General features: G+C 40.7%; 3 protein-coding genes across 3 annotated transcripts; 2 read left to right on the top strand and 1 right to left on the bottom strand.

Annotated features, from left to right (window-relative positions):
• Nucleotides 1-2,565: 2,565 nt before the first annotated feature.
• On the bottom strand, nucleotides 2,566-4,311 carry LOC115928717. The gene is made up of 3 exons (XM_030996548.1): nucleotides 3,793-4,311; nucleotides 3,273-3,274; nucleotides 2,566-2,641 (listed from the first exon to the last, which is right to left on the bottom strand). Exons 1-3 carry the CDS (start codon nucleotides 4,060-4,062, stop codon nucleotides 2,608-2,610), a joined length of 306 nt encoding a protein of 101 aa, XP_030852408.1. The 5' UTR covers nucleotides 4,063-4,311; the 3' UTR covers nucleotides 2,566-2,607.
• Nucleotides 4,312-8,533: 4,222 nt separating this feature from the next.
• LOC115928560 lies at nucleotides 8,534-14,539 on the top strand. Its single transcript, XM_030995880.1, has 4 exons — nucleotides 8,534-8,609; nucleotides 11,767-11,867; nucleotides 13,417-13,620; nucleotides 14,152-14,539. The coding sequence occupies exons 1-4, from the start codon at nucleotides 8,534-8,536 to the stop codon at nucleotides 14,287-14,289; spliced, it is 519 nt and encodes a 172-aa protein (XP_030851740.1). The 3' UTR covers nucleotides 14,290-14,539.
• A 4,432-nt stretch (nucleotides 14,540-18,971) lies between these two features.
• On the top strand, nucleotides 18,972-22,614 carry LOC592308. The gene is made up of 2 exons (XM_795602.5): nucleotides 18,972-19,156; nucleotides 22,042-22,614. Exons 1-2 carry the CDS (start codon nucleotides 19,063-19,065, stop codon nucleotides 22,485-22,487), a joined length of 540 nt encoding a protein of 179 aa, XP_800695.3. The 5' UTR covers nucleotides 18,972-19,062; the 3' UTR covers nucleotides 22,488-22,614.
• The last annotated feature ends 110 nt before the right edge of the window (nucleotides 22,615-22,724 follow it).

Here is a 22,724-nt window from a genome sequence, read left to right as displayed (position 1 = left end):
TATATATAAATTTATACACTTTATTTCTGGTAAGTAATTACATATACCAATATATCTAATTTTACGTCTTAAATTAGATGAAAAACATGATCAGACATGTGTAATATATTTGTCAATAATTAACTAAGAAAATGTAAATCACAAAATGTATGTGCATTGTCACATTTGCTTGAAAGATCATGATAATTATATTTTCGGTGAAAACATGCAAATCATGAATATTCATGCGATACATTGAACTGGTTTTTCAACTGGTAAATCAACTGGTATTCGTACTGGTTTTCAACTGGTAAATCAACTGGTAATTATCTACTGGTTTTCAACTGGTAAATCAACTGGTAATCTTACTGGTTTTCAACTAGTAAATCAACTGGTACTCATCTACTGGTTTTCAACTGGTATTCATCTACTGGTTTTCAACTGGTAATCATCTACTGGTTTTCAATTGGTAAATCAACTGGTGATCATCTAGTGGTTTTCAACTGGTAAATCAACTGGTAATCATACTGGTTTTCAACTGGTAAATCAACTGGTAATCATCTACTGGTTTCAACTGGTAAATCAACTGGTAATATCAACTGGTCTCAGATGTCAACTGGTATTTCTATTGGTTTCCAAATTGTATCAACTGGTATCAACTGGTACCAGTTGAGACCAGTTGAGACCAGTTCAAACCAGTAGATACCAGTTGGAAATCCTTACTGGTTTCAACTGGTATCAACTGGAATTTCGACCTGGGAAACTATCACTTCCTCGGTGATCTGAATACGCTTTCTTTCCTCAGCTTCGCTTTGCTACATCCATATCGCCTCGGAGGTGATAGTTTGTCCCATCACCTTAACCAACGGTAATTATTTGCTTAATAAAAATAAAACATGCACATCATTTCTGATGAAGAAATTTCTTACTTTTTCTTACTAATCATTTGATTTTGTTTAAGGCGCCACCATGAGGCAAAGAATAAACAGTATTTCTTTAAACTTATTCTGAAACCAATCTTGTCCCCTTTTTCTTTTGGTACATTCTTTATATCATTCGCATTAATTTGTAAAAAAACTTATAAACAAATTTGCCCTACGACGACGTTACTTAACTTTTGTCCAACGAAATGCTAGTCCGGCTTTTTTTTTCCGGCAGAAATTTTTAATGAGAGATTCACTTTCATCAAGCATTTTAACTCAATAAAAAAACATTTTTTTTTCATTTTTATTAAAAATTTACACGACCGTAAAGACTTACGAAAAATCAACCCAAGCTAGGCCGTTGGAAGGGGAAGTCCTGTGTATTACAATTACATATAATGCAATCCGGACGCGATTTCTGTAAGATATGGTATTGAAATCGTCCTTGAGTTGAATTCTCCCAAGTCTTTATGATCATATTTACAAGAGTATATGGACTTTCATTAAACTGTGTATGTAATCCTACTGCCATGCTGCTCACACTGAGATCGAGGTTCGCCCATATGGAAACGTGTATCATCCGCTCAATTTGACTTGCGTGAATAGAACAAAATTTGGCCTAAGCATTTATGCATGAAAAAGTGAAGTTTTTTATTTAAAAAAGTGCGTTTCTTTCCAGCATTGCATGGGGTGCCCGTAAGTTACTTGGGTAGGCCTAACCTTTAAAAAATATAATATAACAAAATATTATGAACTTTCTTACTTTTGTCGGAAAAAAACATAGTAATCCAGCACAATGTCGTGTATTTTTTGCGTTGGAGATGAGCAAAATACCCGCCCCCAACCCCAATCAGTGTCATTTAGGGTACGCATATGCGTGTTCCCTCCTTTTGAAAACACCCCCTAGGGGGTCGGGGGCCGGGGCAAAATAGCGAGTTTCATCTGCGCTTCGGCCGCTCTCGCAAGCCCTCACTCGTTCCATTGTGGTCAGGACGCTTTGGGTGAGCGGCTAATGAATATACTAATCGTTAGCTTTCTTCTGGTATTAAACTTGTTTTGACTGGTTGTATATTGTTGTCGGACTTTACCCATTCACATAAACATAATGGAACTACATGCGCGATGAAGCCGTCCGTGACCCCTGCACTCAATGCTATGTGGTAGTTAGTTTTAAGTCACATTCTTTTATATGAGACAATCCAAGCAAACTTTTCCATATTATGTAATGCTAGGAGTCCACTGGGCCGGCGCCAGTTGGCGCCAGTTTGCGCCAATGCAATTTACTGTGGCGCCTAGTGTCGCCAATAAGGTGCCTAGTGGCGTGTAGTGGCTCAAACTGCCTCCCAACTGGCTCGTGGTGGCCCGTAACGGCACCAAATTTGAATTTGGCGGCAAGAAAATTTCAAAATGTTTGAAATTTTCGTCGCGCCACTCAGTGCATCGAGCAATCAGCGCCAAGTGTCCGCCAAGTGGCACCAAATGGCGCGAACATATCGCCCTTTGGCGCAAACAATCCGCCTATTGGAATCCACTGGAGTGTAATGGCGCGCGCCAAGTTGCGCCAATGAGATTTCGCGCCACATGGCGCCACTTGGCGCCAAGGGGCACCTTGTTTGCGCCACTACGCGAGCCAAACGGCACCCGATTGGTGACTAATTCGCGCCAAATGCCACCTGATTGCCCGCCATTCGGCGCCACTTGCCGCCTATAAAAGCAGGGCGGCATCGCAGGACTTTCTCCTATGCTTTTGGTGGAAGTTTTACCTATTATATTTCTATATCAATACAATATTAGTTTTATTAGTAGTTCTATATCAATACAATATTATTATATTATCATAATTCAATATATTAAATAGAAGGAACAACTTTTGAGAGCTGACACTCTTTCTAAGGGACCTTCTTTTTGTTTTGCCTTGGGGTGACCTCTTTCCTTATATTTTTTCAATTATATTTCGATAAACAATATAATACTATAATAGAATCATAGTAATCGTAATCACTGCCTTCAACACTGGTCGTATTAGATAATAACTAATTATAGCTTATGAGAGCGGGCATGCTTTCCGAAGGTACTTCTCTGTTTTGGGTTTTGGTTACATTGCCTACACATTTATGTTTCTATATCGATATTATAGTAATATCATCGAAATAGATACTACTGGTTCATATCAAGATAATGACGAGGATAAGCTTTTGAGAACTGATATTCTGTACATGGGTACTTTATATATATATATATCTTTTTCTTTTTGTTATGCTTTGGGTATAATTATATAACTTATATCAACTCTATACCTGTATAATACCAAGATCATCAAATTCGATGATACTGGTTAAAATGTGGGTTTATTTTTAGAAAAGGGGAAACATCTCACGAGAGCTGGAAACCCTTTCATAGTTACTGCACTATTTAACCCATGGTTAATCTCTTTCCTAGTAAATTTTCTATATCACGGCATTGATCTTTTTTGAATAGTCGGCAAAGACTAACTCAACGTTATTTGATGTTAATCATTTTATTAACAGTATAAGAATTTAACAAATGCACCTCCCAATGTACACCTATTGTTTTGATGTTTATGTTATGTGTCACCGTTTTACGTCTACTTGTTCCCCATTTTGTTTTCTCTTATCCAAAAGAGCTGCATAATTGTATCGAGTCACGGCTCTTATAAAAGAGTGTACCACATCATTTAATTTCGAATTCCAAATATATAACAAAACAAAAAAATGAGCACAAAAAAAAAAAAATAATAATAATAAAAAAATATTATATATATATATGAATATATTCAAATAAATACCGCTTTTTTTAGCTGGCATAAATAGTCATTTCTGACTGCAATGCCAAAACAAATTTTAAATTAACAACAACAGGACTTTCTCACAGTGATGGCGGCAGTTCTCCAAGCTCCAGGGATGAGGTTGTGCTGGGCATCCTCCTGGTCCAACATGCGGACGTCCACTGCCTGATAGCGCTTCCTGATGAGGTTGTGCAGCATGACGGCAGCTTCAATGAGCAGGCGGACTGTGTCTGGTTCCTGTCTCATCTGGCCAAGGAAGCACTGGAACCGCAGAGCCAGAATACCAAAGGCATTTTCAACCACACGCCTTGCCCTGGACAGCCTGTAGTTGAAGATCTTCTGCTGTTGGTCCATGTTACGACGGCCTTAGGGCTTCATCATGTACGTCCTCATGGCAAAGGCATCGTCTCCCACGAAGAAGTACGGCATAGGGTGCTCTTCATCATCATGGGGAAGAGGAGCTGGATCTGGGATGCCTAAAGTGCCAGCTTCAATGCACTCCTTCAGTTCACTGTTGTTGTAGATCTGGGCATCAGACTGATGGCCAACCCCACCCACATCGATCCACAGGAACTGGTACTTTGAATCTACCAGAGCCATCAGGACAACTATCGCTCTGGCTACATCAGGGACAAACTTCTGGATGGTTTCCTTGCCCACTCGGAAGTGGTAAGACAGCTCGGCATTGGTGGCCCCAGTCGCGAGATGACAGACAACTTGAGACCAGGGAATGGACCAGTAGCGCCAAGCGGCGGCGAGTTCAAACCAATTCGGCGACCTTTGGCACAAACTAATCACCAAGTGGCGCAAAGTAGCCGTCTATTGGCGCGAATGGCGCCAACAGGGTGAATTTTGGAATCAAATGGCCGTGTAATGGCGCGAACTGGCTCGAACTGGCGCAACATTTTGGAGCAAGCCGGGTGGCATTTGGCGCACGCCATATGGCACCCAGTGTATTCCACTTGGCGACACATGCCGAGCGGACATTAATTCGGCGCCACTGCGAGCCACTACGCGCCAATCACATAATCTTTGGCGCGAACTGGCACCAACTGGCGCCGGCCCAGTGGACTCCTAGCATTATATGCTGTGTCAGACTTGACAAGCAGTATATGCACCCAAAGTCTACGTTCACCCACTCGAGGTAAACCGAGGAGATTTACCGCGACATATACGTAGTAAGCCAGAAGGGCATAAACTGCCATGTCATGAGTATATGTGGTATACACCTAGCCCGTCTGGCTCTCAACAGAACTTGGGGATTTCCCCCTTGAAAATTATTTTATAGGTTCTCGGAAGATCTCACGGATGTGTTGTTTTAAAGCCTGATTTATCTGGCAGGGGAATGTTAAAAATACATTTGCATGAGAAAGTCAAAACTGAAAATGTCTTCCTGTGCGTTTCACTGTTTCAGGACAAATACCCCCTGGAAACCCCCGAGGACGACTAAAAAATTAGTTTGTAATCAACACACTAGACATGATTTAAAGTACTCTATCTGGGCACCTCGCCGCCGAATGTATACATCAATGACCTAGTTTGAGGGTATTCGGGCCAATTGTTGCCCTTATTTATCATGTTTCTATAATGAGTGTGGTCAAATTTCGAAATAAAAGATATAATATATATTCGGGCGCCTTGCTGTCAGGATATTTTCAGCGAACGAGGAAGAAAGACACTTTATTTTCTTTAACATTTTATTTTCTCATGTAATTACATACTCTAACCGCTTCTGGTATTTGTTTTTCACAAAATCAACGTTTTCCGCTGCTCAGTTACAAAATCAACTGAGATGAATGTACCAGAGAGCGGATATTTATTATATTTTGACATGGCACCGTAGATATAACTTGAAGGCAATTTCTATTTCAAAATAAATTACAGTACAAGAAAACAAATTTTACTTCAGCATGACAACAGAAATAGAATGTGAAGAAAAACATAATTTTGGATCATGGATGAGGGTCCATTATACATACAATGACATACACGATCAGCTGATTAGAAAAGTTACAGAAGATGCATAAATTAAATCTTACATCCTAATTTCATTGTCGGGCCTTTGTTGGGGAGACAGACTAAAACTCGCAAATAAGCACAGTCCGTCATTGAATGTTAGTTTCTTTTAAAACATAACAATCATTGTTTATGAAAGCTTTCACTTTATAATGTATAAGTTTCATCAGCTGTTTTTTAATCTTGCGCCCCTATAAGATACATTCGGATAAAATAGCAAAGGCGCAGCGCTCGGGGGGGGGGGGGGAGCAAGGGGGCATAGTGCCCCCACTTTTTTAAGTTCCCCCCAAATGCCCCCTTTTAAGTGGGAAAAGAAAATATATTTTTGTCACACCCCCACCCCCGACCCGTCTCCCCTGAAACAACAGAATTCGCATAGCCTTCCTAATATTATGTGCTCCGTAATCTAAAGCGAATGAGGGTATTTTCCCCTCCAATTTCTCACAAGCTCGCCCGCTACGCTCATTTGCATTTTAGTTTATATAATAATGTAATTTTATAAGGGTCTTATTCATTCTTTCGTTAAGAGATTATACGTATTAAAAACGAGAGCATGACGGTTTTTTTTTCTATCAATAAGAACTAATCTGTCGCAATGCGACATCATACATCTATACATCATACATTTATCATACATGTATCTTCAGACCATCACACACACAACTGCAAAATATAATGCTCAATCAGTATCTTGTCCACGTAAAGAGAAACTATATCAATAGCATAATTGTATTTCCTTTAATTTAAGATAAAACTTCGTAGGTGCCCCTCCCCCCCCCCCCCCCCCCCGAAAATGCCCTTTTTTTGTTGGTGCCCCGGCCAACTTTGAAAGACGTTCCGCCGCCCCGATTAACTGTGTGCATTTACAAAGGTTCAACATTGAAAGAAATCTTAACTGTCGGTTGCTTACTGTACAAGATATCCCCCGAGTTTTCGTTCCTTTGCGCTCCATTCGGGAAAAATGAAAAGAAGGCCCACGTCGCTTATGGTTCAAAATTTAACAAAAAATGTAAACTTCGATTTTAGTATTACCTTTTGGATTTGTGCGTTAGGTAGCATGCATCTTTTTTTAAAAGGCGTAATCCTACTGTTAGTCCGCTTTGCTCTCTCGCTTGTAAATTACGTAGATAACTTTTGGAAGGGGGGAGGGGGGCAATTTCATTGTTTGACCCGGGCACCATAATCCCTAGATCAGTAGAAGGCCCTCGGTCTCGCGAAGCCTCTAATAACTTCCCAGAACCCGTGAGACCGACATTATCTGTCTCGTTGACTGTAACCATTCACTTTAACCAGGAAGCCACAACCATGAAAACTCCCTGCTTAAACAAAACCAACATCTTAAATTAACATTCTACATAATCTTCAAACTTTCATTTTTCTTTCTTTGAACTTTCAAGGCTATTTTCGTAAACATCTATAGATCATTCGAGGATAGTTTCCTTTTTAAGCAGAGAGAGAGAGAGAGAGAAAGAAAGAAAGAAGAGAAAGAGAGGAAATAGAGAGACAACAGGCGCTCATTGGCTGAAGGTATAGGGCCTATGCATAATTGTATCGAGTCGCTCCAGTTTGTAATCGGTGATTGTTTCCCCGTGAAAAACATGACAACATGCTTTAACAAAACCAACAGCTTAAATCAGGAGGTTTGTTAACATTCTTCAAACTTTCATTTTTCCTTCTTTGTACTTTCAAGGCTATAATTTCCGTAAACAGCTTGGTTATTCGAGGATGGTTTCGGCTTTATAGCAGATAGAGAGAAAGAAAGGAGGGAGTGAGAGAGAGAGAGAGAGAGAGAGAGAGAGAGAGAGAGAGCAGGGGTGGTATTCTGAACATTGTTGTAAGTTTTGTGTTATCTTTTGTTGTATCTTCCAGAGATAACAAAGCGCTAATATTGTTGTAAGTTGGTATTCTGAACATCATTTTATCCCTGTGTTATCTCTCGAAGAACCGCCTCTATCTTATCTTTGACCACTATTGACACGCCCATTTGTATGGACCCTACGAATCAAAATCTGTTTTATATAAGCATTATAAGTAGGTCAACCAATAGGAATAATTTAGGCCATATCTAAAGATGCGCCTAGCGCATACTAATCTTGAGCGTAATTAGTTATTTGAGCGCTTATTACGCGCGTCATCATTATGCGCTGTTAAGTTGAATGTGGATCATGAAGACAAATCACGCTTTCACCATATCGGTTAAGATGAGAGCATTAAAATCGTCATATCCTATCATGTAATTTCGTAGAAAGTTCTCATCTGTGATGTTTCCGGTCAACACACAATTTTCTTTTAACTCGTCTATTGGCACGAAGTTGGTTCTGGGCAAGAAATATTGCCGCCATTATATCACAATGAAAGATACAACAACCCCCTATCTGTTGTAAATATTGTTGTAAATACCATGCAAGATAAGATAAGATAAAAGATACAACAACTTTCAGAATACCAATTATCTCGACATAAATTATCTCTCGTGCGCATATGCAAATGAGGATTAAACGCCACTTTATTAATAATACGCACAATTACAAGCGCACCAAACTATGAGCGCAGGCGCGGCCAATGAGATGAGAGAAAAGAATATACAACAAAAGATAACACAAAAGTTACAACAGTGTTCAGAATACTTTATCTTATCTTCAAAGATACAACAATATTAGAGATAACACAGGGTTCAGAATACCGCCCCAGCAGGTGCTCATTGGCTGAATGTAGGGCCTATATATAATTATAGTAAGTTGCTCCAGTTCGTAATCGGTGATTGTTTCTGCTCTACAAAATGTTCTCCTGAATGGGGTTTGTCGTGATCATGGCATGGAAGAAGATCTCTTTGAGCTTTGCAGGTGTCTTTTTTGTTTTGGCGAGTCTTGCTTCTGGCTTCCCTGGTAAGAAACATTCTAGGGCATAAGGGATTCGTTTATATCGCTCATGATGGCAATAATATGAACAAACTTAAGCCTCCGGGTGAGAGAGTACCAAAATAACCAGGTATGTTTATGCCTAAGTCACATTTGCCGCGGCGGCCGTGCGGTCTAAAATATCTACGGCCAATAGCAAGTATAGGGCCGCCGCAGCATTCCCACGGTCACATACGGTAGCGGTCACACTATGTTAGGGTAGCCGCACAGCGTATTTTGAATTTGTGGAGACAGAAAATCTGTCATTTGAAGTGATGACGCATGGTCGCCTTAGGGCGTCGCTGCTGCGGCCGTAGCTTTTTGACAAATCCTAAGGCAGACACAAGGTAGCCGCAAGGTGGCCGAAGGGGGACCATACGGCGACCGTGCGACCAGACTGATGTTACCGCTTCACCCCTAGAGTATATAAAACGCAAGGCTACCGTACGATCTATTAATATCATGAATATCTATAGCACCAGGAGGCAAAGATAATGTTGCGCAAAACTACCGTTTTAATTATACAGCGCGTATCAATTAAAGTGTACTCTGGTAGCTCCTTATTGAAAAGTCGTAACCATATTATGATGAATAGTAATTCATTTTCTGTCGAATTATACCGTATTCATAATAGTTTGCATATATGAGCACCAGGGTCAATATAGAGTGTTTTAAAAAACGCCTTGTTCCAAGTTAGGGACCAACGTAGGACAGGCCATATGCATGTGCTTCTTTGGTCTTAAATCCTTTTAAAAGTTAAATTGTGCCTCGTGTTTCAGTGCTTCATTGTTTAAAATGAAGCACTGTAACTAGACTTTCACAGAACCTTGTTTCAATCTACAGGGTAACCTCTATTTTAAACGGCCTACTAACTTCTTGTCTTCTGATATCTAAGTTCTCTCTGCTCCAGGCCCGTAGCCACGGGTGGGAGGGGGGGCACGTGCCCCCCAAAAATGTCCAAGATCGGTTGAACTTTTTTTAGACCCCTCCCCAGGATGTCGATCACTTACATGTATGCGCCCCCCCCCCCCCCCCCAACATCAAACTCTGGCTACGGCCCTGCTCTGCTCACTGTCTTGCCCACGGTGACAGATCACATGCACTCGTAAGGATAAGGTGTTTATCTCGGATAGCGATCGAAAACTCCAAGGTTACTATTAAAACACAAATGCAAGAAAAAACATTTATGATGATAAATATTTGAAAAAGTGACAACAGACTTTCATTTAAAAAAGTATAACATCCCTGATTAACCTCCATTTTGTATCACTCAATCAGAAGGTCACAAGGGTTGCGAATGAAGTTAAGATTGTAATCACCATAACGAAGAGAATGTCATAAATGTTGCTTGTATTAAGCATTTCTTTGAGTTTGAGTTAATGTTAACGATTTTTTTTCTTCGACTGCCTAATATTTAATTTAAATAAAGAAGTAATTGTTTTGGAATGAGATAATGCACAAGTAATGACTTTTGACCCGCATTCATTGCTTCTACCCAAACTTGGTATACAGGAGGATTTCGACACTACCTTATGAAAAGCCTGCTGTTCAGTCCAACTTGGCAGCACAATTATGAAAATGGTATCAATAAACAGGGTATTAGTTCTTCTTTACAATAACATATGATTAAAGGTCACACACGTTATAACTTTTTAATTAGAAGCTACTAAAGTTGGGTACACATTTTGTGATACACACTGTAGTATGCATGTTAAAGCCGGCGCACACTACACGATCTGACTACAATCCGATTTTTGAAGAATTTGTGATAGCAATTTATATGAACATTTAAACATCTAAAATCGTAATGACCGAGGATCATTATTTTGATTGATAACATTTTAATTTCAAGATATTTATGCCCACTAGGTGTGGGAAAGTTAAATCGGCTCCGAATCGTTGTGATCTAGTGGATAAGTCACGAATGCAGATCCCAAATTCCGGTTGTTAATATTGAATTAAATATTATACCTAAATCAGAAGGATAAAGGTTGTTTAGATTTCCATATATATATACCGCCCTTAATAAAAATCGGATCGCACGAGAATCGGGAAGACAGTGTGCGCTTGGCTTAAAGTGGCACGTTCCCGCCAGTGTAGTTATCGCTGCTCTAGTCATCGCCATCTTGGTTCCGAAGATCGACTTCTAATTTGCATACAGCTGTCAATCAAAGTACGCGCGGCCTGGCCTGCCTTCGCCAAGCCAGCTGATCGCTGACGATCGCGACGTCACGAAAGTGGGCGGAAACAGCAGCCGAATCTTAGAGCCGAACTGCGATTGGCATTACTTCGGCACATGTATGCGATAATCGGTATTGTCCGGGCATTCGGAACATGCCATCTGCGTAAGAGCCGTATTCTGTTGGTGTCAATAGGCAGCTAGCACCGTCCGCCAGCGGGTACGTATTTTGAACGCCCTCTGGAATACGGGGAACATGCCTCTTTAAAGCACGAGGCGTCATTTGATTGCATAGGCAGGCCCGTAGCCAGACTTTTTTTTTTTTTTTTTTTATTTATTTTTTTTATTTATTTATTTATTTATTTATTTATTTATTTATTTATTTTTTTTTTTTGGGGGGGGGGGCACATACATGACAATCGATCGACGTCCTGGGGAGGGGTCTAAAAAAGTTCAACCGATCATGAAGATTTTTTTAGGGGGCACGTGCACCCCCCCCCCCCCTGTATATAGGAAGACAAATATCCCATAGGCCAGTAGTTCAATGCAATCTTTACACTGTGCATTTCACATTCACTTTGAAGGACCGTGTACGGTCGTTTGTTGACGCAGCCCTACGTCATCAATGACGCATTTTGCATGTGCAACATTCGTTGGGCCACTTAAAATTGATTCTTAGTTTCTCTTCCGGAATGATTGAAAATAAAGATAGGTTCTATTTTATGTTATATTTGTATGTACATACAAAGCCATTTTTTGTAATTTTCAAATAAAAAATAACACATAATGCACAATACAGAGGCAGGTGTAGTTGCTTATTATTGTGTAAATCCGTTGCCTAGATGTCCTCAGATTTCTCTTTTCAATTCTCAGATTTCAATTTAAAAAAGGAAAAAAGAGACTTGCCGATATTTAATTTGACCTTTTCATAAATCATTAGACCTATCCTTGCTCTAACGTTATCAGTTCACAGAGGATGGAGTGATTGGAGCGAATGGCCCGACTATTTCCAAACATTGCTACCGGCATTAGCTGATGCTCTCATAGGAGTTGGACCAACAGATCCGGTAGGTAGAAACTTTAAGTTCTTTTCATTTATTTATTTCACTCTCTTTTAAAAAACATTAAAAGTATATACATGTTTGTTCATTATCAACATAAGATAAAAGGAAGTGGGGAATCATGAAAGCCCAAATTGGCTCGATGAAAAGGATCCCCAACTCGTTATTTTGTTTGTAAGTATACACAGGGACGGAGCCAGGGGGCACAGGGGGCACGTGCCCCCCCCCCCCCCCGGCCCAATAAACAGAACACTAAAACACTTTTGGGAGTGTATTTTAAGTGATTTTAAAGTATGGTGACTTTTGAACTAGATTTATACGTTATCGACCCGTGCCTTCACATAAACAAAAAACGTACTCCTGTTCACGTTTTCATCTAACCTAAAAACCACCAATTTATCACGCGACTGGAGTAACGTCATTCCACTTACCTCTGTAACTCAAGTGTTTATGACCAAATAACCACTTAACCAAGCAACGAGTTTTTTGTCCGTTAACCGATGCTGGTGATAAATAAGTAATTATTTGGTCTTTTAAGCACCTATATCGATTGGTTTCACCGGCTAATCGTCTTATTGTTCTGTCCGTGAATCTTTGGTTGTATTAAATTAGTAATTTTGAGGTGTCTTACACACCTCTTTGGAATGGTTTCAAAGTTACCATAACTGTCTTTGTGATGATCACGTGGCTCAAGCTGATTACTAATCTAAGCTGTGAATCCGTGATATTTAGGAGTGAAAAATTAGTAATTATTAGGTGTCTTAAAACACCTTTTTAAATGGTATAGTCAAGGTTGCCATAAGTTCCGCGGTAATGATCTCGTGACTCAAACGGATTATCAATCTAAGCTGGGCATCCGTGATTTTTAGGTGTGAAAAATTGGTCATTATTAGGTGTCTTAAAACACCTTTTTAAATGGTTTCAAAGTTACCATAACTGTCTCGGTGATGATCACGTGGCTCAAGCTGATTACTAATCTAAGCTGTGTATCCGTGATATTTAGGAGTGAAAAATTAGTAATTATTAGGTGTCTTAAAACACCTTTTTAAATGGTTTCAAAGTTACCATAACTTTCTAAGAGGGTAAGAGCACTTTTTTGTTTTACTTTTTTTTTGGGGGGGGGGGAGGGGGGGGTCCCGGTAATTTGAAAATTTGACAGATATTTATTTCAGTTAGGGGGGAGGAGTAAGGTTAATTTTTGGGGCCACCCTGTTGCACCAAAACAAAATTTAAAAAGTTTTTTTTTGTATTATTATACACAAATTTGAGAGGAGGGTTTTCCTCTAAATCACACACATACAAACAAATTGAGGGGGTTCGACCCCCAAAATAACCCCCTGCGTACGCGCCTGGATATAACTGTTTTGGGATTGCAGAAATGGAAATTAGTAGATTGTCTGTAGGGTATGAGTTCACAGTCTAATGCATTATCCATACAGATTTTGATGTAGAATAGAAGAATTTAACAGGTCTAAACGAGTGGAAGTAACGATTCATTCAGTGTACTTTCCTTGTACCGGTATACACTTTATCTTCCGCTGCCCTTTCACAACAGGTCCATGAAGCTAGTCCTTCTTGGAGTTCCCTTGTAGAACCGTCCGAAAAGAGCCCATTCTCTTTCGTTGAATCTAGCTCGTTTGAATCTCACGTACGACCGATAGAAGTCATCCAAACTACCGCAAAGGCACCCGAAGAGAGCCCTGTTCCCATGTTTGAAGATCTTGCACGACTGGTAGAAGTCATCCAAACTCCCGCAGAGGTACTTCCCTTCTTTATGCACAACAATTCTCAATTTAAAAACAAATAAATGTAATGCTTCCTGGGAGAAGTTCTATCCCCTAGAAGAAAGAGTATATCGTAGATCTTTTCCAAATCATACCAAGAAAACTAAAACAGATTTAATACATTTGAACATGTTGTTGTTGTTGCTATTTTAACAACAGTTTTAAAAAATAATATCCACCCAATTTCAGCTGGTTGATGTTTATTCGTAATGCTTTTGCAAGCATGCCATTCAATTGTTTAAAATCAATTTGGCCTTCCTTACACACCTTAAACACAAAGTAGGCCTACTATAGTACTGCATCTTTGTTTGTTTGATCAGCGGTACTTGTTAAAATCACAATTAGGGGTTTTACGATGGTGGAAGGAAAAGATTGTTAAAATTACGATCAGTTTTACTTCTAAATTCTCTCTCTCTCTCTCTTTCCTTTTCCCTCTTTCTCTTTCTCTCTCTCTCTCTTTCTCCCTCTTTCTCTCTCTCTCTTTCTCTCTTCCTTCTTACATCCAGGTCGAAAATCATAGCGGATTATTGGGTTCGGCAGGTGGAAATGGAAATATCACGTATGAGAATGTACCCTACACCATCATAAAACAGCTAATCCACGTTGACTCATCGGGTGGACACACAAGGATATCCACAGCATGATTTAAAGATACTATGTCCCTTTTGCAGCCAACATCAAATTCTGTAGAACTTTGCATACGTCTGGGGCATGTGAATAAAGTCACCAACGGCCTTCCATACCTACACCATCAGAAAACAGCTGATCCATGTTGACTCATCAGGTGGACACACAAGGATATCCAAAGCATGATTTCATGTGGCTATCCCTAATCTTGAAACAAAAGAAAATACAGTTAACACGATCGCAAATACTTGCGAAGCAATTTCCGTAGCCTTGTCCCTCACCTGTTTGCATACCATGACTTTGGCGCAGATGGTTTGGTGTGACTCAAGGGTGACCTTGAGTTCTGGTATAGTTTGGTGCAACTAAAAGATGACCTTGAGTTTTTGTATGGTTAGGTACGACTCAAAGGTGATCTTGAGTTCTGGTATGGTTTTGGTGCGACTCAAGGGTACGTGACCTTGAGTTCTGGTATGGTTTGATGCGAATCAAAGATGACCTTGAGTTTTGGTATGGTTTGGTGCGACTCAAAGGTGACCTTGAGTTTTTGTATGGTTTGGTGCGACTCAATGGTGACCTTGAGTTCTGGTATGGTTTTGGTGCGACTCAAGGGTACGTGACCTTGAGTTCTGGTATGGTTTGATGCGAATCAAAGATGACCTTGAATTTTGGTATGGTTTGGTGCGAATCAAAGGTGACCTTGAGTTCTGGTATAGTTTGGTGCGACTCAAAGATGACCTTGAGTTCTGTTATGGTTTGGTGCGACTCAAATGTGACCTTGAGTTCTGGTATGGTTTTGGTGCGGCATAAAGGTGACCTTGAGTTTTGGTATAGTTTGGTGCAACTCAAAGGTGATCTTGAGTTCTGGTATGGTTTGGTGCGACTCAAAGGTGATCTTGAGTTCTGGTATGGTTTTGGTGCGACTCAAGGGTACGTGACCTTGAGTTCTGGTATGGTTTGATGCGAATCAAAGGTGACCTTGAGTTCTGGTATGGTTTGGTGTGACTCAAGTGTGACCTTGAGTTCATTTTGGTAACACGCATTCGGTCCTTCCGACCCCGGAGTGGGGGCGGGGGGGGGGGGGGGGGGGCCGGGGGCCGGGGCAAAATAGCGAGTTTCAACTGCACTTCAGCCGCTCTCGCAAGCCCTCACTCGTTCCATTATGGTCAGGAGGCTTTGGGTGAGCGGCTAATGAATATACTAATCGTTATCTTCTGGTATTAAACTTGTTTTGATTGGTTGTATATTGTTGTTGGACTTTACCCATTCACATAATGGAACTACATGCCCGATGAAGCCGCCGTGACCCCTGCACTCAATACTATGTGGTCAGGTACGTACGTAGGATTTTGTCAAGGGGGGGGGGGGGGGGGGGGGGTGTTTAACATTTATAAATCGGGCCGAAAATTTCGCAACGACTCAGCCAGCCGCTGAATAAGCGGGGGGGGGGGGGGGGGGGGGGGGGGGGGGGTAAGAGGACATTTTTTTTTTTTTTGGTCCCAAAAAAATCGCAACGACTCAGCCGACCGCTGAATAAGCAGGGGGGGGGGGTAAAAGGACACTTTTTTTTGTCTGACATTTTGCTCCGTTGGGGGGGGGGGGAGGTCAGCTTTTTTAGGACAGCCATGGGAATTTTTTTTTTTTAAATAAATAAAAAAAAAAAAATTGCTGAGGGGGGGGGGGGGGTTTACACACAGAAAAATACCAAAGTCCCCCCCCCCCCCCCCCCCCCCCCCCCCCCCCCCCCCCCCCCCCCCCCTGTGTACGCGCCTGTATGTGGAAGTTAGTTTTCGGTCAACTTCTTTTATATGAGACAAATCCAAGCAAACGTTTCCATATTATGTAGCTGTGTCAGACTTGACAAGCAGTATATGCACCCAAAGTCTACGTTCACCCAGTCGAGGTAAACCGAGGAGATTTACCGCGACATATACGTAGTAAGCCAGAAGGGCATAAACTACCATGTCTGAGTATAATGTGGTATACACCTAGCCCGTCTGGCTCTCAACAGAACTTGGGGATTTCCCCCTTGAAAATTATTTTATAGGTTCTCGGAAGATCTCACGGATGTGTTGTTTTAAAGCCTGATTTATCTGGCGGGGGAATGTTAAAAATACTTTTGCATGAGAAAGTCAAAACTGAAAATGTCTTTCTGTGCGTTTCACTGTTTCAGGACAAATACCCCCCGGGAAACACCGAGGACGACTAAAAAAATTAGTTTGTAATCAACACACTAGACACGATTTAAAGTACTCTATCTGGGCACCTCGCCACCGAATGTATACATCAATAAAAATGATATATTCGGTCATGACCTAGTTTGATACACGAATATGAGGGTATTCGGGCCAATTGTTGCCCTTATTTATCATGTTTCTATAATGAGTGTGGTCAAATTTCGAAATAAAAGATATAATATATATTCGGGCGCCTTGCTGTCGGGATATTTTCAGCGAACGAGGAAGAAAGACACTTTATTTTCTTTAACATTTTATTTTCTCATGTAATTACATACTCTAACCGCTTCTGGTATTTGTTTTTTTACAAAATCAACGTTTTCCGCTGCTCAGTTACAAAATCAACTGAGATGAATGTACCAGAGAGCGGATATTTATTATCTGTTGACATGGCACCGTAGATATAACTTGAAGGCAATTTCTATTTCAAAATAAATTACAGTACAAGAAGACAAATTTTACTTCAGCATGACAAAAGAAATAGAATGTGAAGAAAAACATAATTTTGGATCATGGATGAGGGTCCATTATACATACAATGACATACACGATCAGCTGATTAGAAAAGTTACAGAAGATGCATAAATTAAATCTTACATCCTAATTTCATTGTCGGGCCTTTGTTGGGGAGACAGACTAAAACTCGCAAATAAGCACAGTCCGTCATTGGATGTTAGTTTCTTTTAAAACATAACAATCATTGTTTATGAAAGCTTTCACTTTATAATGTATAAGTTTCATCAGCTGTTTTTTAATCTTGCGCCCTTATAAGATACATTCGGATAAAATAGCAAAGGCGCGGCGCTCGGGGGGGGGGGAGCAAGGGGGCATAGTGCCCCCATTTTTTAAGTTTCCCCCAAATTCCCCCTTTTAAGTGGGAAAAGACAATATATTTTTGTCACACCCCCATCCCGACCCGTCTCCCCTGAAACAACAGAATTCGCATAGCCTTCCTTATATTATGTGCACCGTAATCTAAAGCGAATGAGGGCATTTTCCCCTCCAATTTCTCAAAAAGCTCGCCCGCTACGCTCATTTGCATTTTAGTTTATATAATAATGTAATTTTATAAGGGTCTTATTCATTCTTTTGTTAAGAGATTATACGTATTAAAAACGAGAGCATGACGGTTTTTTTTTTCTATCAATAAGAACTAATTTGTCGCAATGCGACCTCATACATCTATACATCATACATTTATCATACATGTATCTTCAGACCATCACACACACAACTGCAAAAATATGATGCTCACCATGTATCTTGTCCACGTAAAGAGAAACTATATCAATAGCATAATTGTATTTCCTTTAATTTAAGGTAAAACTTCGTAGGTTCCCCTCCCCCCCCCCCCCAGAAAGTGCCCTTTTTTGTTGGTGCCCCGGCCCACTTTGAAAGACGTTCCGCCGCCCCGATTAACTCTGTGCATTTACAAAGGTTCAACATTTGAAAGAAATCTTAACTGTCGGTTGCTTACTATACAAGATATCCCCCGAGTTTTCGTTCCTTTGCGCTCCATTCGGGAAAAATGAAAAGAAGGCCCACATCGCTTATGGTCAGGCGCGTACGCAGGGGGATGTTTGGAGGGTTAAACCCCCCCCCCCCCTTGGTATTTTTATGTATACACTTTGATTTCAGTATTCCCTTTTAGATTTGTGCGTTAGGTACAATGCATTTTTTTTTAAGGCGTAATCCTACCGTTAGTCCGCTTTGTTACGTAGTTACGTAGTTACTTTTGGAAGGGGGGAAGGGGGCAATTTCATTGTTGGACCCGGGCACCATAATCCCTAGATCAGTAGATGGCCCTCGGTCTCGCGAAGCCTCTAATAACTTCCCAGAACCCGTGAGACCGACATTATCTGTCTCGTGGACTGTAACCATTCACTTTAACCAGGAAGCCACAACCATGAAAACTCCCTGCTTAAACAAAACCAACATGTTAAATTAACATTCTACGTAATCTTCAAACTTTCATTTTTCTCTCTTCGAAATTTCAAGGCTATTTTCGTGAACATCTATAGATCATTCGAGGATAGTTTCCTTTTTAAAGCAGAGAGAGAGAGAGAGAGAAAGAAAAAAAGAGAAAGAGAGGAAATAGTGAGACCACAGGCGCTCATTGGCTGAAGGTATAGGGCCTATGCATAATTGTATCGAGTCGCTCCAGTTTGTAATCGGTGATTGTTTCCCCGTGAAAAACATGACAACATGCTTTAACAAAACCAACAGCTTAAATCAGGAAGTTTGTTAATATTCTTCAAACTTTCATTTTTCCTTCTTTGTACTTTCAAGGCTATAATTTCCGTAAACAGCTTGGTTATTCGAGGATGGTTTCGGTTTTAAAGCAGATAGAGAGAAAGAAAGGAGGGAGTGAGAGAGAGAGAGAGAGAGAGAGAGAGAGAGAGAGAGAGAAAGAGAGAGAGAGAGAGAGCAGGGGTGGTATTCTGAACATTGTTGTAAGTTTTGCTCATTGGCTGAATGTAGGGCCTATATATAATTATAGTAAGTTGCTCCAGTTCGTAATCGGTGATTGTTTCTGCTCGACAAATGTTCTCCTGAATGGGGTTTGTCGTGATCATGGCATGGAAGAAGATCTCTTTGAGCTTTGCAGGTGTCCTTTTTGTTTTGGCGAGTCTTGCTTCTGGCTTCCCTGGTAAGAAACATTCTAGGGCCTAAAGGGCCTATCTCACTGAGCGGCGAATGCTTGCGAACGTAGCGAATTTGGGGTTTCGCCAGAGTTTGTAAAGTGTTGTAAAAGGTTGCAAGAAAGATCGCAAACAGTTTTCTTTGTTGTAAACAGTTTTTCTTGTCGCAAAGAAATTTTGATCATGTTCAAAATTTCTTTGCGAATTTATTTTTCCGCAAACAGTTGCAGGCGTTTGCAAAACAGTCGTTAGCGTTTGCAAAACAGTCGTAAGCCTTTGCAAACGGTTGTTAAACGGTTTTGCTCTTTGTTTTCGTCAGTTCTCTGTGTTTCGCCAAAGCTAGCGACCACGTTACCATATGGTTCCTTTATAAAATCGACCCATTTAGTACCAGTAGTTAGCAAAAGGTCTCAAACGTTCACAAATAGTGGCAAAGGATTGGCAAATAGTTGCTAATCTTCGCAAAAGTTGTCACTAACATTTGTTTACAGTCGCTAATAGTCGCCAACTGCCTTTCGCAAACACTTTCGGAGACATTCGCTCAAATGTTGCTAATTGTCGCTAAACTTCACTTAATGTCGCTGATTTTCGCCAACATTCGTCAGAAAAGTTGGCGAATCCAAATTCGCAACGTTCGCAAGCATTCGCTGCTCAGTGAGATAGGCCCTTAAATAGGGATTCGTTTATATCGCTCATGATGGCAATAATATGAACAAACTTAAGCCTCCGGGTGAGAGAGTACCAAAATAACCAGGTTTGTTTATGCCTAGGTTACATTTGCCGCGGCGGCCGTGCGGTCTAAAATATCTACGGCCAATAGCAATAATAATAGGACCGCCGCAGCATTCCCACACGGTCACATACGGTAGCGGTCACAATATGTTAGGGTAGCCGCACGGCGTATTTTGAATTTGTGGAGACAGAAAATCTGTCATTTGAAGTGATGACGCATGGTCGCCTTAGGGCGTCGCTGCTGCGGCCGTAGCTTTTTGACAAATCCTAAGGCAGACACAAGGTAGCCGCAAGGTGGCCGAAGGGGGACCATACGGCGACCGTGCGACCAGACTGATGCCACCGCTTCAACCCTAGAGTATATAAAACGCAAGGCTACCGTACGATCTATTAATATCATGAATATCTATAGCACCAGGAGGCAAAGATAATGTTGCGCAAAACTACCGTTTTAATTATACAGTGCGTATCAATTAAAGTGTACTCTGGTAGCTCCTTATTGAAAAGTCGTAACCATATTATGATGAATAGTAATTAATTTTCTGTCGAATTATACCGTATTCATAATAGTTTGCATATATGAGCACCAGGGTCTATAAAGAGTGTTTTAAAAAAACGCCTTGTTCCAAGTTAGGGACCAAAGTAGGAGAGGCCATACGCATGTGCTTCTTTGGTCTTAAATCCTTTTAAAAGTTAAATTGTGCTTCGTGTTTCAGTGCTTCGTTGTTTAAAATGAAGCACTGTAACTAGACTTTCACAGAACCTTGTTTCAATCTACAGGGTAACCTCTAAGGATTTTAAACAGCCTACTAACTTCTTGTCTCATGATATCTAAGTTCTCTCTGCTCCAGGCCCGTAGCCAAGGGGGTGGGGGGGGGGGGGGGGGCACGTGCCCCCCAAAAAAATTTCCAAGATCGGTTGAACTTTTTTTAGACCCCTCCCCAGGACGTCGATCACTTACATGTATGTGCCCCCCCCCCCCAACATCAAACTCTGGCTACGGCCCTGCTCTGCTCACTTATTGTCCACTGTGACAGATCACATGCACGCGTAAGGACAAGGTGTTTATCTTGGATAGCGATCGAAAACTCCAATGTTACTATTAAAACACAAATGCATAAATAAATGATGATAAATATTTAAAAAAGTGACAACAGACTTTCATTTTAAAAAAAAATGTAAAAACATCCCTGATTAACCTCCATTTTGTATCACTCAATCAAAAGGTTACAAGGGTTGCGAATGAAGTTAAGATTGTAATCACCATAACGAAGAGAAGGTCATAAATGTTGCTTGTATTAAGCATTTCTTTGAGTTTGAGTTGATGTTAACGATTTTTTTTTCTTCGACTGCCTAATATTCAATTTAAATAAAGAAGCAATTGTTTTGGAATGAGATAATGCACAAGTAATGACTTTTGACCCGCATTCATTGCTTCTACCCAAACTTGGTATACAGGATTTCGACACTACCTTATGAAAAGCCTGCTGTTCAGTCCAACTTGGCAGCACAATTATGAAAAAGGTATCATTAAACAGGGTGTTAGTTCTTCTTTACAATAACATATGATTAAAGGTCACACACGTTATAACTTTTTAATTAGAAGCTACTAAAGTTGGGTACACATTTTGTGATACGCACTGTAGTATGCATGTTAAAGCCGGCGCACACTACACGATCTGACTACAATCCGATTTTTGAAGAATTTGTGATAGCAATTTATATGAACATTTAAACATCTAAAATCTTAATGACCAAGGATCATTTGATTGATATCATTTTAATGTCAAGATATTTCATGCTCCCTTGGTGTGGGAAAGCTAAATCGGATCGGAATCGTTGTGGTCTTGTGGAGCACATTTTGTATTTTTTTTTTTCAAAAAAAAAAATCGCAACGTCTCAGCCATGCAGCCGCTGAATAAGCGGGGGAGGGGGTAAGAGCACATTTTGTGTGTGTGTGTGTGTGTGTGTGTGGGGGGGGGGGTCTCGGTAATTTGAAAATTTGACAGATATTTTTTTCAGTTGGGGGGGGGGGGGTAAGGTCAAATTTTTTGGGTCACCCTTTTGCACCAATTTTTATAAAAAAAATCTTCCTCATGTTATCAATTACGAGCCACTAGAATTACGTTCAGTTTTACTTCTCTTTCTTCTCTTACTCCAGTAAAAATAACCGAAGAGACCCTATTCTCTTCCGTTAGCTCCGAGACCTCGTTTGAATCTCCCGTACGACCGACAGACGTCATCCAAACTCCAGTAAACGCACCCGTAGAGACCTCATGCTCTTCCGTTAGCTCCGAGACCTCGTTTGAATCTCACGTACGACCGACAGACGTCATCCAAACTCCAGTAAAGGCACCCGTAGATACCTCATTCTCTTCCGTTAGCTCCGAGACCTCGTTTGAATCTCACGTACGACCGACAGACGTCATCCGAACTCCAGTAAAGGCACCCGTAGATACCTCATTTTCTTCCGTTAGCTCCGAGACCTCGTTTGAATCTCACGTACGACCGACAGACGTCATCCAAACTCCAGTAAAGACACCCGTAGAGACCTCAATCTCTTCTGTTAGCTCCGAGACCTCGTCTGAATCTCATTACGACCGATAGAAGTCATCCAAACTCCAGGAAAGGCACCCGAAGAGACCCCATTCTCTTCCGTTTGCATAAAAAGGTAATACAAAGTTTTGGGAAATTTTGAAAATTGGGTGAATAGTAATTCTTTACAATTTTTATATATTTGGATGCCCCTGTGGATGTTTTGTAAGCACTCGAAAATTTAGCCCCTAAAACACTTCTGCTTTCAAAAAAAATTGAATATAAAAGTGCACCGGTGCTACCAGGTAA

The sequence above is a fragment of the Strongylocentrotus purpuratus genome, unplaced genomic scaffold (assembly GCF_000002235.5).
Source record: "Strongylocentrotus purpuratus isolate Spur 01 unplaced genomic scaffold, Spur_5.0 spur5_scaffold_3, whole genome shotgun sequence".
NCBI lineage: Eukaryota > Metazoa > Echinodermata > Echinoidea > Camarodonta > Strongylocentrotidae > Strongylocentrotus > Strongylocentrotus purpuratus.
The sequence above is the reverse complement of the archived record's forward strand: the minus strand, read 5'-3'. Positions and strand labels throughout refer to the sequence as shown.

Coding starts and splice junctions, on each gene's coding strand:
- LOC592308 (XM_795602.5), top strand. CDS start 19,063: ATGGGGTTTGTCGTGATCATGGCATGGAAGAAGATCTCTTTGAGCTTT. Junction 19,157..22,041: donor TCTTGCTTCTGGCTTCCCTG/GTAAGAAACATT, acceptor CTCTTACTCCAG/TAAAAATAACCGAAGAGACC.
- LOC115928717 (XM_030996548.1), bottom strand. CDS start 4,062: ATGGACCAACAGCAGAAGATCTTCAACTACAGGCTGTCCAGGGCAAGG.
- LOC115928560 (XM_030995880.1), top strand. CDS start 8,534: ATGGCATGGAAGAAGATCTCTTTGAGCTTTGCAGGTGTCTTTTTTGTT. Junction 8,610..11,766: donor TCTTGCTTCTGGCTTCCCTG/GTAAGAAACATT, acceptor TAACGTTATCAG/TTCACAGAGGATGGAGTGAT. Junction 13,621..14,151: donor TCATCCAAACTCCCGCAGAG/GTACTTCCCTTC, acceptor TCTTACATCCAG/GTCGAAAATCATAGCGGATT.